The 14,751-nt window shown below is 40.9% G+C and overlaps 1 protein-coding gene across 1 annotated transcript in view; it reads right to left on the bottom strand.

Annotated features, from left to right (window-relative positions):
- Window positions 1-5,649: 5,649 nt before the first annotated feature.
- LOC149119172 (RNA-binding motif protein, X chromosome-like) overlaps window positions 5,650-14,751 on the bottom strand; it is a 30,740-nt gene continuing 21,638 nt past the window's right edge. The window contains exons 3-7 of the mRNA XM_089325292.1: window positions 12,893-13,045; window positions 8,324-8,438; window positions 6,806-6,925; window positions 6,642-6,724; window positions 5,650-6,213 (exon numbers count right to left, since the gene is read on the bottom strand). Of these exons, the coding sequence (XP_089181418.1) occupies window positions 5,909-6,213; window positions 6,642-6,724; window positions 6,806-6,925; window positions 8,324-8,438; window positions 12,893-13,045 (776 nt within the window). The 3' untranslated portion in view covers window positions 5,650-5,908. The remainder of the gene's footprint in view (window positions 6,214-6,641; window positions 6,725-6,805; window positions 6,926-8,323; window positions 8,439-12,892; window positions 13,046-14,751) is intronic.

The following is a 14,751-nucleotide window of genomic DNA, read 5'->3' as shown; positions in this document are numbered from 1 at the left end:
AAATAGTAATTAACCAGGTAGGCATGCTGGTTTGAAGGGCTAGTAGTCATTATTATTTCACAGAGATTGGAAGATACCTTAAGAGTAATGTTGTCTTTGAAGGGGGACCTTAGAGCTGAGTCTGCCCATACAGAGAGCAGGGCGTGTTTGAAATTAAGTTTAAAGAGCAGAGCTGCTTGTTGGGGCACTTGTAGAGCACTGCAAGGACTCTGATAAGGAAGGCAGAAGATGCAAGGAAGGCTCTTTGGTGAGGTTTACTGTGTATTTTTTAGCAGTTTAGGCTTTTACGCAGGAGAGAGTGTCAGAACGGAGGAGGGGGGTTTAGGAAGAGAGAGGTAGTTTTCGCTGTTAACCCAGTGCTAATAAATGAAATGTCTAGGAAATGCTCACTACTAGGACCAGGAAATTGAGTTTGTAGGAATTGAGGAGACCTGGCAAGGCCAACTTGACATTCAATTAGGGATAAAACCTATCAAAAGATCTGATAATCACACCTGGCTTGCTCATGACAAAGCAACGAGCTATTAGAAGGGTGAAGATAGGTGATTTGATTACAGTAGATTGTTAGCTCAAGAGGATGGACTCACCACTCCCTTGCTATTCTTATGGTAAAATTGGAACAGAGGGAGGAGTGAAGGTTATTTGGAGGACCTGGGCTAGAGGGTGATGGCATGGAGACAACCTGTTCCTGAACTTGCCTTTGCTTATCCAGGAGGGTGTTAGAGAGGATCATAGATAAGGCAAAGGGAGTAGACAAGGTGGGCAGTAGACCTAAAGGGCTGGTTCTGAGATAAGGTTGGGATTCTTAGGTGGGAGAAAGGAGGTATGGTGAATGAGACAGTGAAGAGCTAGAAAGGGGCTTGGCTAGTAAGGGCTTTGGAAGTAAATAGAACTTGAGCTGAAGAACGTGAGGTATGAAGAGAAGGTTTAGACAGCACGCTTGCCTCAGAATCAGCCCTTACGGCATTCGGACCTGGCTAAAAAGCCCATGAGAGTTTCCCAGGCATGGAAAGACAAGACACTGCAAAAATGACCTAATTGAAAGATCTCTGTGAGTGAGATCCCAGTGGAAAAAACGGGCCATCAAAGAAGGAGGTACCTTCCTCTGAAGGGAGGAGAGAACTTCCACTTTGACTATGGCCTTGTCTAAATAAGGTCACAATTGTGGACTCAAGAGGCTTCCACAGCCTTGGCAGCTCGTGACAAGAGCCTCGGGTGATTACTGACATCACAAATAAGAGTGTCAATTGTTAAATCAAGAACAGGAGTCACTGTGCACTTATTCCCCACATAGGATCTCTGTCCTTAATGTGTCGTACTGAGAATTAACGGTAAAATTAGTCTTCAAACAGTACCCTACACTTTGTGTGTCTGTGTGGGTGCAGTCTGTTGAAATCTTTACCTAGTATATACTAAATTGATGTTCTCTATATAAAGATAATTGAAATGAATCTGATGAAGAATGGGATGGGAGAGGGAGTGGGAGATGGGATGGTTGCGGATGGGACAGTGGTTATGGGGGGGAAAACCACTATAATCCAAAAGTTTTACTTTTCTTTTTTTTTTTTTTTGACAGGCAGAGTGGACAGTGAGAGAGAGAGAGACAGAGAGAAAGGTCTTCCTTTGCCGTTGGTTCACCCTCCAATGGCCGCCGCGGCCAGCGCGATGCGGCCGGCGCACCGTGCTGATGCGATGGCAGGAGCCAGGAGCCAGGTGCTTTTCCTGGTCTCCCATGGGGTGCAGGGCCCAAGCACCTGGGCCATCCTCCACTGCACTCCCTGGCCACAGCAGAGGGCTGGCCTGGAAGAGGGGCAACCGGGACAGAATCCGGCGCCCCGACCGGGACTAGAACCCGGTGTGCCGGCGCCGCTAGGCGGAGGATTAGCCTAGTGAGCCGCGGCGCCGGCCTAAGTTTTACTTTTGAAATTTATATTTATTAAATAAAAGTTTTCTAAAATAAAAAATTATAAAAAAAGGTTTAGAGAAGAGATAGGAGAAAGCTTAGATATACGGAATCTACTTTCACTTTCCCAAACACCCACAGATTCCCGAGTGTCAGAGTCAAATGTGCCATTAAGTGGCCATTTTAACTGGCTGTTGAGGTCATACATGGGCCTCGCCTGATACCAAAAAGAGGCAATGACATTTGAGATTTGGAGGCAATTTAAGAGGGGCTAAATTGTTTAGGAGACAACTGAGAGGAGAATCAGATGGAATGTGGGATGAGGAAGCTCCCATGGCGACCTGTGAGTCAGACTGGTGGTTATCAGGTATCCACAAGATCATGGCTGTCTGAAAGGGAGGGTACAGGAACAGAGAGTTGGGATCATCACCCGTGTAGCCATTGGCGCCTATGGCCTAAAGCCCATGGAAGGCCTACAGTCCATGGATGGCTTAAAGTCCGTGGAAAGGCATAAAGCCCGTGGAGAGGCATAAAGCCTTGGGAGTTGTGGTGCCTGGTACCAGGACTTCAAGACAACACAGAGCAAAACCACAATCCGTGGTAAAAGTCACAGTGGGAGAATTCCCCATTCCCCATCTTTCTTGAGGATTCTGAATGGCAAGTGTGCGGATGGAAATCACAGAACATTTGGTAATGAAGGTAGCCCAAGGAGTGAGTTTTGTGGTTGGCAACAGGCCAGGATCCCAAAGCCTCCCAAATCACCAAGGGGAGAACGAGGTCCACAGAGAACTTGGATCCAAGTCACAGAAGCAATGGAGGGCCACCACAAAACACCAAACATTAAAGTTAAAGGAAAGGTATGTTGCTGGGTGGGAAACAGGCTGGAGGAAGAGGCAGAAAAGGGAGAACGATCAGGAGCACGTGTATGGGCAGCAGGTTTTGTTATAGCCTTAGAGAAGGTAGGCAAATGGAAGCAATGAATCTCATTAGGGTGGAGGTGGAGCTGATGCTTGTGGTTGGGCCATTTGGTCACCTGACATTTAGCAAGCCAGGCTGGGCTTAGGACCAAAGTTTACTATACAAGATGGCAATGGGGTCATAGCCTAAGATGGTGCCTGGGACTTAGATGGTGCCACGCATAAGACTGCACCATTTTACTAACACCACTTGATGCTCTAATCTGTCATTTAACAATTTTTAAACCTAAGTAGTGTATTAAATTTCTTTTTTTTAATTTTTTTGACAGGCAGAGTGGACAGTGAGAGAGAGAGAGAGAAAGGTCTTCCTTTGCCGTTGGTTCACCCTCCAATGGCCACCACGGCCGGCGCACCGCGCTGATCTGAAGCCAAGAGCCAGGTGCTTCTCCTGGTCTCCCATGGGGTGCAGGGCCCAAGGACTTGGGCCATCCTCCACTGCACTCCCTGGCCACAGCAGAGAGCTGGCCTGGAAGAGGGGCAACTGGGACAGAATCTGGCACCCCGACCGGGACTAGAACCCGGTGTGCCAGTGCCACAAGGCGGAGGATTAGCCTAGTGAGCCGCGGCGCTGGCCTTAAATTTCTTATATGCTATATGCTTTTTGAGTTTTTACACAAAGAACTGGTATTATGGGGTAGAAGATAGAATTGCTGCCTGCAAAGCCAGCATCCTATAATGGGCACTGATTATTCTATCAGCTGCACCATTTCCAATCCAGTCCCCTGCTAATTAACCTGGAACAACAGCAGAAGATGGTCCAAGTAGTTGAGCACATTTAGTCAAGTGAGAGACCCCTATAAGCTTCCTGGCTTCAACCTGGCCCAGCCCCAGCCATTGTGGACAGTTGGGAAGTTAACTAACAGATGGAAGATCCCTCTCTCTCATTTTCTCCTCCTCTAATTCTGGCTTTTAAATCAATAAACCTTAAAGGAAGTTTTTACATGAATTTCAAATGTTGAAGCCTCTTTATTTCCTATTCATGATCTTCAGCTGAATTTGCTAAAAACCCTAACTGTGCCACATTATTACCAATTTTAAGAACATAAATTTTTATTTAAAATCATTTTCAACTATTTCAAGAATTAATTTGAACTCCTAAATAGCCTTGTACTCCAATATTTCTAAACCTGGCAATACTTATTTTATTAAGAAATGTATTAAACTGAGTTAGTTCAGATTTGATTTAAATGGAAATTAAGGGTTCCAGTAACTCTCATTTCAGTCATTTAGTTCTCTAATTTGGATACAAAAAATATTTTTTTCCAGTTTGTTCAATTTCAGTATGAGTCTTTCCTTTCCTAGCATAGCAGTTAATTGCCTATAACCATCACCCAATTGTCTGGGAAACATTACTGTATCTTTCAATTCCATTTTCCTGCCATGTATCAGGACACACACACACACAAAAAAACTTAGTATTAGGACAGTGATTATTTTTTAAGATTTATTTACTTTACTTGAAAGTTAGAGTTACACAGGGAGAGGAGAAGCAGAGAGAGGTCCCCCATCTTCTGGTTCACTCCCCAATTGGCTGCAATGGCCAGAGCTGCACTGATCTGAAGCTCCACCAGGTGCTTCTCCCAGGTCTCCCACATGGGTGCAGGGGCCCAAGGACTTGGGCCATCTTCCACAGCTTTCCCAGGCCACAGCAGAGAGCTGGCTGGGAAGTGGAGCAGCCGGTCTCAATCCAGCTCCTGTATGAGATGCTGGCACTGCAGGCAGCAGCTTTACTTGCTACACCACAGTGCTGGTCCATGGACAATGAGTTTTAAAGCCATTCTGGAGACTTCTCAAACCTTTTTACATGTTTCACTTTTTAAAAAGAGCAACTTAATGATTTGCTTATCCTGCTTAATTAAGGCCATCTTGCCATGAAGAAATTTAATGACACAAATGAAATTTCAAATACAAGGGTACTTTTAAAAAACTCATTAGTTTAGAGTTGGCATTGTAGTACAGGAGGTAGAGCCGCCTCCTGCGATGGCAGGCACCTAATATGGGTGCTGGTTTGAGTCCTGGCTGCTCCACTTCCAGTCCAGCTCCCTGCTCACACATCTGGGAAATCGGCAGAAGATGGTCCAAGTGCTTAGGCCTCTTGCCACCCATGTGGGATACCAAGGTGAAGCTCCGGTTCAGTCCAGCCCGGGTTATTATGGCCACTTGGAGAGTAAATCAGTGGATGTAAAACAGTCTCACCCTCTTTCTTTTCTTTCTTTCTTTCTTTCTTTCTTTCTTTCTTTCTTTCTTTCTTTCTTTCTTTCTTTCTTTCTTTCTTTCTCTCTCTCTCTTTCTTTCTTTCTGACAGGCAGAGTGTGGACAGTGAGAGAGAAAGAGAGAGAGAGAGAGAGAGACAGACAGAGAGACAGACAGAGAGAGACAGAGAGAAAGGTCTTCCTTTTTGGTTGGTTCGCCCCCCAGTAGCCACTGCGGCCAGAGCGCTGCGGCCGGCACACCGCGCTGATCCGAAGCCAGGAGCCACTCGCCTCTCCTGGTCTCCCAAGGACTTGGGCCATCCTCCATTGCACTCCCAGGCCACAGCAGAGAGCTGGACTGGAAGAAAGGAGCAACCGGGACAGAATCCAGCACCCCAACCGGGTCTAGAACCTGGGGTGCTGGCGCCGCACGTGGAGGATTAGCCTATTGAGCCACGGTGCCGGCTCACCCTCTTTCAAGTAATTATTTCTTTATAATATAAAGATAGTTTAAGGGCTGGTGTAGTGACATACATGCAACAAAGAACAATGCAACGGGACACAGGGTTTTGTGCAAACTTTTATTCTAAGAACTTTTAACAGTACAAACACTCTCAAGAAGAAACGTTTATTTCTCAACAGCGACACTGACATTACTTTAAACAAATCTATCTATATATTGTAAAAGGGAAAAGTCACAGAAGAGAAGTTAATATATGCCCCCTCCTCCAAAACCAAGGTATTTCTTTTAATAGCTAGTACTTACAACACAAGAAAAGTAGCATTTAAATTTTCTGTCTGCAAAGGAAGTTTGGCAAACAAGTGTAATTTTTGTTTTAGTACCTTCTTCGTCCTCCTCTTTCAGACTGGCCTCTCCCCTGACTGCCTCTAGAAGCCCCACAACTCGAACTACCATATGATCCATGAGGAACATAGTACACCCTGTCCAGAGAAGGTGGGAACCCTCGTTCCCGTCTGCTACCACGTGCACGACCAGTTGGATACATGTCACTTCGACTGCTTGAGTAACTGTCCCGATTTCCACCATATCCATCTCGTGTACTGTTACAATCTTCGTAACGATTGTTTCCACTGTAAGTCAGTGGAGGCCCTCGTGCAGATAGTACGCCACGGGAATTCCCTGCAGTTCAATGATCAGAAAGCAAAACTTCAACACTTTTTGGGTATCATTACACCATGATACTGGTTATTAAACAGTTGAGAAAACATGCTTTTATCTGCCTCTAATGACATCAATTAAGCTGTAGTAGGCAGGGGTCTTAAGTTGAAAGTAACAAATATTTACTTCCTCTGAAAACAGAGTGAATTTTAATGTTTCATGCAGATCCTATACAGAACATTGTCACACTCATTATTTTAAAATGTAAAGATTAAACTTCCCAATGGGAGGAAAGATTAACTTTCATTAATAGCAAACTGTTTGGCTCAATATTCTCAATCTAGTCAAGAGACCATAATAGACAATTTACATTTTGTGAGTAAAATTATATTCACCATGTGGCTGGTTTAGCTAAATCTATACTACACAAATCAAAATTGGACACTTACCATAATTGTCAAATGCATCTCTATAAAAGCCTCTACTTGGATGCTCAGAATAATCTCTATTGCGACCATAGCCACCACGGTCACTAGATTTAGGAAAGATTTAATTAATTTAAAAATTACCAATTTCAGTAACATAATTGATAAGCACAGAATTTTCAAGGTACCTATATCCTCTAGAGAAATGTTCATCCCGAGGACTAGAATGGCCATAATCATGGTACACAACGTCTCTAGTTGGAGGACCATAATCCTTGCCTTCTTGGGAACCTGGATAATCTCTGTAACTTAAAAGCAGTGGGTTTTAAAATATTAATTTCTAAAGTACAAAACACAAAAACACTATCTCTTAAACACACACAAAAAATCAGCGAAGTTATTGAACAGTATTCCTTCAAATACTACATACAAATGGGCTAAAAGTACATGACACAACTCCGTAATTCATTAGGAAAATGAAAATGATGACCAAATAAAGACATGTTTCCTATCTACTACAAAGTCTATACTAAAAAAAAAAAAAAATTGAAAAAGGGGCCAGCTCTGCGGCACAGTGAGTTGTTCCTCTGCCAGTGGCACCGGCATCCCATATAGGTGCCAGTTCTAGTCCCTGCTGCCCCTCTTCCAATCCAGCTCTCTGACATGGCCTGGGATAGCAGTAGAGGATGGTCCAAGTCCTTGGGCCCCTGCACCTGCACAGGAGACCGGCAGGAAACACCTGGCTCCTGGCTTCGGATCAGCCCAGCTCTGGCCACTGCAGCCATCTGGGGAGTGAACCAACAGAAGGAAGACCTTTCTCTTTCTATCTCTCCCTCTCACTGTCTGTAATGCTATCTTTCAAATAAATAAATAAAATCTTTTTAAAAATGGAAAAAAGAGAGGATATAAACACACTGGGATCCTAGAGTATTGGTAATATAAAATAAACTGGTGCAACTGCTATGTTGTAATTTAATGACTCATCAAAAAATTAAACCTAATTATTACTTCCCTCAATAATTGCAGTTATTTATGTATATATCCAAAGTAACTGGAAACAGATACTCAAATATGATTTGAATGATCCTAGGAATATTATGTTAGAAAAGAACTTAAATAGGGTGAGGCTGTGGCACAGAAGGTAAGACCACCGCCTGCAGTGCTGGCATCCCATATGTTAGCACTGCTTTGAGTCCTGGCTGCTCCACTTCTGATCCAGCTCTCTGCTATAGCCTGGCAAAGCAGTAGAAGATGATCCACTTTCTTGGGCCCCTGCATCCAAGAGGGAGACTCAGAATAAGCTTTTGTTCCTGGCTGTGGACCAGCTCAGCTCCGGCTGTTCCAGACATTTGGGGATTGAAACAGTGAATGAGAGATCTCTGTTTCTACTTGTCTGTAACTCTTTCAAATAAATAAAAGAAATAAAATAACATAAGTACCAAATACATGCTATAATGTCAGCGAATCTTAAAAACATGCTAAGGAAAAGGAGACACAAAAGATCACATGAACTATCCTCTATAGATCATACAGATAAAATAAACATGCTATTTGTCAGGGGTTGAGAGGGGGGGGAACTTTGGGATGTAATGTTTAATTGGTAAAGATTTTCTCTGGTGTAAGGCAATATTTTGAGGTCTAAATGGAAGTGGCTCTTACATAATACCAAACTGTTAATTTTAAAATTAAAAACTGATTTCCTTTACCTATCTTTTGCAGCATAACCACCACCTCTTGGTGACACATAGTAATCTCTCCGGGAAGACACTGGCTTTCTACGCGGTAGATCTCCATAATTCTCTCTCCCGCGTGATTCAGGACCTTTAGTTTCAACATCATAACATTAAGTACCTCAAAGAACATTTTTTCCTCTTTACAGAAGTCAAAAATTATTCCAAGACTCCATCAATGCTTTTCTGTTTACCGCTTAAACGTTATTCACATTTTTTTCTTGTTATGTTCCCTCTCTACACAGAAAGTTTAAAATAATGTTACCTTATGTAGACAAAACCTCAAAAATAAGATTACTTACACATTTTCCTTCATTGAATGTCTCCTTCTGTTCCTTTTGCACTTGACTATCCTTCCCTTGCATGTGTCATCATTTCAGTTATCTATCCCTTCTCATCACATCAAATTATTCTTAAAAACTTGTCTTCACTCTTACTGCTTATAATTGTTCATCATACTGGTCCATTATTCCTGTTCTTTTTACTATTCAAATTTCAAACACAAAATTAAACCAAGTAATTACAATTTAGTGTAAAGACTAGTTGAAACAAATCTGTCACTATCCTTTCAACCTGTTTTCTTTTTTTAAAAAGCCTCAGTATACTCCAGTCTTCTTGCTGTTTAACTCATTTGTTTTTACATACCAGCATTGGCAACTTAGTGCAACAAAACCTTTTTGTAAATACAGATGCTTCTCATAATTTAGTTCTAAGTCAAAATCCTCCTTAAGTTAAATATGAATTTAATATATTATATCTCCTGAACATCGCAGCCAGTTACTAACACAACATACTTCTACAGAAATATAAGATCACAGGGGTTACTGGGAACTGCAGCTTACTTTCACTACCCCGTATCAGAGGAGAGTAAAAGATCACCTATCACCAGCCAGGAAAATAGCAAAATTCAAAATTTGAAGTACATAGTTCTTTCACATTATGGTAGAGTGGAAAAATCTGAATTCAGGCTACTGTAAACTTTGGAACTATTTCTTATTTTGTTTTACATAACTGCCTCATTTTCAAAAATTTCACTTTTTTCTGTAGCCACCTCAGTTTTTAAAGGACCTAAGTTATCCTTAACATACTTCTTTCTTTTTCCTTTAGAGTCTTTCAAAATAAAGTTCTGTTATCAATTAATCCTCTTTCCCATTCATTCTCCTAACAAGACTTTGTTATATTTTATGTTTTATACTATATATTCTCTTTGCCTTTGCATATTTTTAAAAGATTTATTTGTCATTTGAAAGAGTTACACAGAGAGAAAAGGAGAGTCAGAGAGAGAGAGAGAGAGAGAGAGAGAGAGAGAGAGAGAAAGGTCTTCCATCTGCTGGTTCATTTCCCAACTGGCTGCAATGGCCAAAGCCGCGCTGATGCGAAGCCAGGAGCCGGGAGCTTCTTCCAGGTCTCCCATGTGGGTGCAGGGGCCCAAGGACTTGGGCCATCCTCTACTGCTTTCCCAGGCCATAGCAGAGAGCTGGATTGGAAGTGGAGCAGGCCGGGTCTCGAACCAGCACCACATGAGATGCCAGCACTGCCGGCAGCGGCTTTACCCGCTACGCTACAGTGCCAGCCCCTGCCTTTGCATATTTCTAATGTCTCCCCCTGCCCTGCCCTACCCTGAATGGCTAAAAGTATGTAACTCAGGAAAATTTCTCATAGTTGTATGTATCTTAATATGCCTTCAGGACCAATGATTCTCATAAACAAGCAGCAAATGAAACACCAATTTTAGTGCTTAAAAACTTCTTTAGAAAAGACTTTCTGGGGGCCAACGTTGTCTCACAGCACATTTATCTACCACCTGCAAAGTCTGGTTCCCATGTCAGAAAACCAGCTCAATTCCTGGCTACTCTGTTTTTTAATCAGTTTCTTGCTAACGTATCTAGAGAGAAAGCAGAGGATGGCCCGTATTTAGCACCTTGTCACCTATTGTGAGAGATCAGGATGGAGTTTCCTGTTCCTGAATTCTTTCTGGCCCAGCCCTTACTGTTGCAGCCCTTTGGGAAATGAACCACCAGATGGTAATTTGCTACTCTGCCTTTCCAATAAATTATATTAAAATCCAGGGCCGGTGCTATAGATCAGTATGTTAATCCTCCGCCTGCAGTGCTGGCAAGCCATATGGACACCAGTTCTAGTCCCGGCTGCTTCTCTCCCAATCTAGTTCTCTGCTATGGCCTGGGAAAGCAGGAGAAGATGGCCCAATTCCTTTGGGCCCTGCACCTGCATGGGAGAAGACCTGGAAGAAGCTCCTGCTCCTGGCTTCGGATCAGTGCAGCTCCGGCCATTTCAGCCATTTGGGGAGCGAACCAACGGAAGGAAGACCTTTCTCTCTGTCTTTCCCTCTCACTGCCTGTAACTCTACCTCTCCAATAAGTAAATAAAATCTTTAAAAAACATTTTTGCATCTTCATTTATTCCTTTACATATGAAATATATTTTAAATGCTTGTTTTTAAATTAAAAATAAACAATTTTGAAGCAAAAGAACAAACTCTCATCCCCCTCTCCAAATGCCCCACAAAAGCCACAGAGGAAGTTGAAAGAGAGATCTGAATCCAGGTTCCCTACTGTTTGGCAGGAACTCCATTACTTATCAGTCAGCACTACCTTCTGCAGTCTGCATTAACAGGAGGGTGGGACCTGAACTGAAAAATGAACTTAAGTAGTACAATGTGGGACACTATCTTCATTTGCATCTTAACTGTTAGGGTAAATAAGAGCTCCCTACTAATGAATATTAATGACAAAAATGTAAACATTCAAACTATTTACTTCATAGAGTTCATTTTTTATTTTTTATTTCTTAGCTAAGAAAGCCATCTTGCTATTCAATCCATCTTACATACACAAACTCTGCTACCTTTTAACTGAAAAATTATTACAAGCTAAATTTTTTTATTTCCTAAATTATTACCAAGTGGCTAGTTTTATTTTACTGCTAATGAACTAGCTTACCCTTGCATATTAGTAATGTAATGGAATATTCATTTGGGGAAAACTGTACCTTTTAAAGCAAGCAATTTTCTCAAATCTTGTCTTGTGTTAATTCTTATTCCTCAATTCCTAGAGATCAGCGTTTCATGTTTTAAGCACTCACTGGCTAATCCTCTAATGGAAATAGGTTTGCTCCGTATGTATTCTGAAGATGCAGATATCTGTATTCACTGATAACTGTATTCAAGGTAAACTGGATAATGGCAGCATCAAGAACCCACTGTACCAAAGTTTAAAAACAGAACTAGAGATTATACTTCTCTCTTTACATGAAGTAAGATATTATGTTGTTAAGCCTCTTTACTAATAAATGTTCTTACTTCTGCTTTGTAATCCAGGACCTTATTTTAAATCTCCTCCTAAACGTTATCTGTTTTATTTGTTCTCACACCTTTTTTGTGTGCTTTCCTGCTTTTAGTTCACTTCAAATCTCTTCATTAGTCCACCAGTGACAATTACATTAAAATTCAATCTTTCCGGCTGGCGCCGCGGCTCACTAGGCTAATCCTCCACCTTGCGGCGCCGGCACACTGGGTTCTAGTCCCGGTCGGGGCGCCGGATTCTGTCCCGGTAGCCCCTCTTCCAGACCAGCTCTCTGCTGTGGCCAGGAGTGCAGTGGAGGATGGCCCAAGTGCTTGGGCCCTTCACCCCATGGGAGACCAGGAAAAGTACCTGGCTCCTGCCATCGGATCAGCGCGGTGCGCCGGCCGCAGCCCGCAAGCCGCGGCGGCCATTGGAGGGTGAACCAACGGCAAAGGAAGACCTTTCTCTCTGTCTCTCTCTCTCACTGTCCACTCTGCCTGTCCAAAAAAAAAAAAAAAGTTCAATCTTTCCTGCACTATTAGATCTTCCATACATTTCACAACTATGCAAGTGACATGAACTGACTCCTTCCTTAACTATTATGTAAATGTTACATAAAATGTCTTCTATTGATTTCTCTGTATTTCCTTGCCATAAGAAATAAATTATCGTTCATGTTTTTCTGTGTTTATTACTAGCCTCACAATCAAAAAGGATGCCTTGAACAGAAATAGTTCTGTGATCTTAGCACTAACAATGTTATGATTGCCAAGTTTCAGTTATTTTATAATTACTTTAAGAACATAAAACCAGCTGTTAAAATATACAACCCAAAGTTAAACATGTGAGACAATTCTCACAGGACATAATTTTCAAGAGAATCTTGAGGAAAAGCAGCCTTACAATCAAAGAATGTTGGAGGGGACTTTTAATAAAATGTAATAGATTCTGTAATGAATTAATGAAGGAATGGTTTTACTACTATGGTCATTAATTACCTATTACATCTATTATGGGTAACTGAATTTATCTCTTCATCCTGAATTTCCAAATTCCAAATTGCAATTCCAATTCCAAATTCCAAATAATAAGATGCAGAAATACATAGGCAAGTAGATAGGCAGATTTACTATTTCTATGTTGCTTCTTAGGCTTAAACATTAATCCAATTTAACTCATTTTCATTCATAAGAAAACAACTTTAGTTCTAAGGAAAGAAAACTTGTTGTTGCATAATATTTACCTCGTCCTCTCACTGCACTATTGCTTCTTGCTGGAACAGAAGGAGCAGATCTTTTAGGAGGAGGACCTCCACTTCTTGAAGATGGACCTCTTTTAACTGCAAAGGGTCCCCTAGAAGAACTCATGTTGACATTATAAGTGTAGCCTCCATCATCTGCATTTAAGCAAAAAAAATCTTTTTTATTAAGCAATATCAACATTCTAATGGCCAAATTTGTTGCTTAAAAATGCCTACTAAATAGTATCATAGTCTTGAGAAGTATTCAACTGTCAAAATTTAGTATTTATAGGATAAATTCTGCTTATGATGGATTAGCTTGAAAATTCTAGAAAAAAAAGTTCAAGTAGCATTTTATACTGGTGTGGAAAAGATTGGGAGAGAATAAGAGAGTGAAAGAAGAGGGCAAAGTCTTACAAACAAAATCCAGTTAAAGTGAAGGTTTTTTGGTATATTAGGAAGAAAATAATTGATCTTTTGCCTGGTATAAAGGAAGTGTTTTCAAAATAGATCAGCATATAAACCAAAACATCCAAACAGAAACCCAGGTCATTCACAAAATCAAAAGATGATGTGTCAGAAAAAAATGCGGCTTTTACACTAATATAACATTATACAATTCTTACAGTTAATTTATGAAACACTCCTACAATCAATCAATTTGGACTTTGCTAAGTTTTAAAGAAATGAACATTAAAATGTAAAAACTTTATCTAACTGGAATCACTCTTAAATATATTCTAATTCCCTGCTATTATCAAATAAATAAATGTATAGTCTCCTGTAAGGTGGTAAAGTTGATTTTCAAGATCAATTTACTTAGAGAAAAAAAAAAATCCCAAACTATGGAACTGAAATTTCACATGAAACATCTTCAGTCTTTCATACATCTGATTATAAATATTGGTTGGGTTTTTTTTTTTTGGTTTATAATGAATATATTCCTTTTGAGTGTAAAACAACATTTTTTAAATGTAAGGTATACAAACCATGCATTTCATACACACAAATATAGGAACATAATGACTGTTTGCAAACCTAACTGCTCTCACACCCATACTCCTGCTCTTCTTCCTCCTCCTTCTCCTAGTCCCATTCTTATTTTTTACTAAGATCTATTTTCAATTAACTTTATTCACATAAGATTAACAAATAGTATGAAAAAAACTGTTCCTTAACAGTGAAGACAAGAGCTATTGAAAGTCATTGCAACTGAGAGTGTCAATTTCACCTCTATATATTACTTTCAGGTATTCTATTTGTTACCACAGATCAGGAAAAACATAAGGTACTTATCTTTTTGGGACTGGCTTATTTTACTAAGTATAATGGTTTCCAGTTCTATCCATTTTGTTGCAAACAACAGGATTTCATTTTTATTTTTCCACTGTGTAGTATCCTACAGTGTACATATAGCATTAATTCTTTTTCCAGTCTTCAGCTGACAGACATCTGGCTTGATGCCATATCTTAGCTACTGTGAACTGACCTGCATTGAACATTCTCCAAACTGTCTTCCACTGTGGCTGTACAGTTTTATATTCCCAGCAGTAGTGGATTAGGGCAACTTTTTTCCCCCCACATCCTTAATCAACATTTGTTATTTGTTGATTTTTGAATGAAAGCCTTTGTAACGGGTGAGTTGAAGCACCATTGTGGTTTTGATTTGCATTTTGCTAATGGCCACTGATCCTGAGCACTTTTTCTTCTGTGTGTTGGCTATTTGGATTTCTTCTTCTTTCAAGATTTATTTATTTGAAAGGCAGAGTTACAGAGAAGCACAGGCATAGAGACACAGAGACTTCCCAGCTGCTGGTTCACCCCCTAAATGGCCCCAATATCCAGAGCTTTGGCAATCCAAA

Source organism: Oryctolagus cuniculus, chromosome Y (genome assembly GCF_051225735.1).
Source record: "Oryctolagus cuniculus isolate XC-2025 breed Fujian yellow rabbit chromosome Y, ASM5122573v1, whole genome shotgun sequence".
NCBI lineage: Eukaryota > Metazoa > Chordata > Mammalia > Lagomorpha > Leporidae > Oryctolagus > Oryctolagus cuniculus.
Note: the sequence above shows the minus strand (reverse complement) of the source record. Positions and strands in the feature narration are given on the sequence as shown.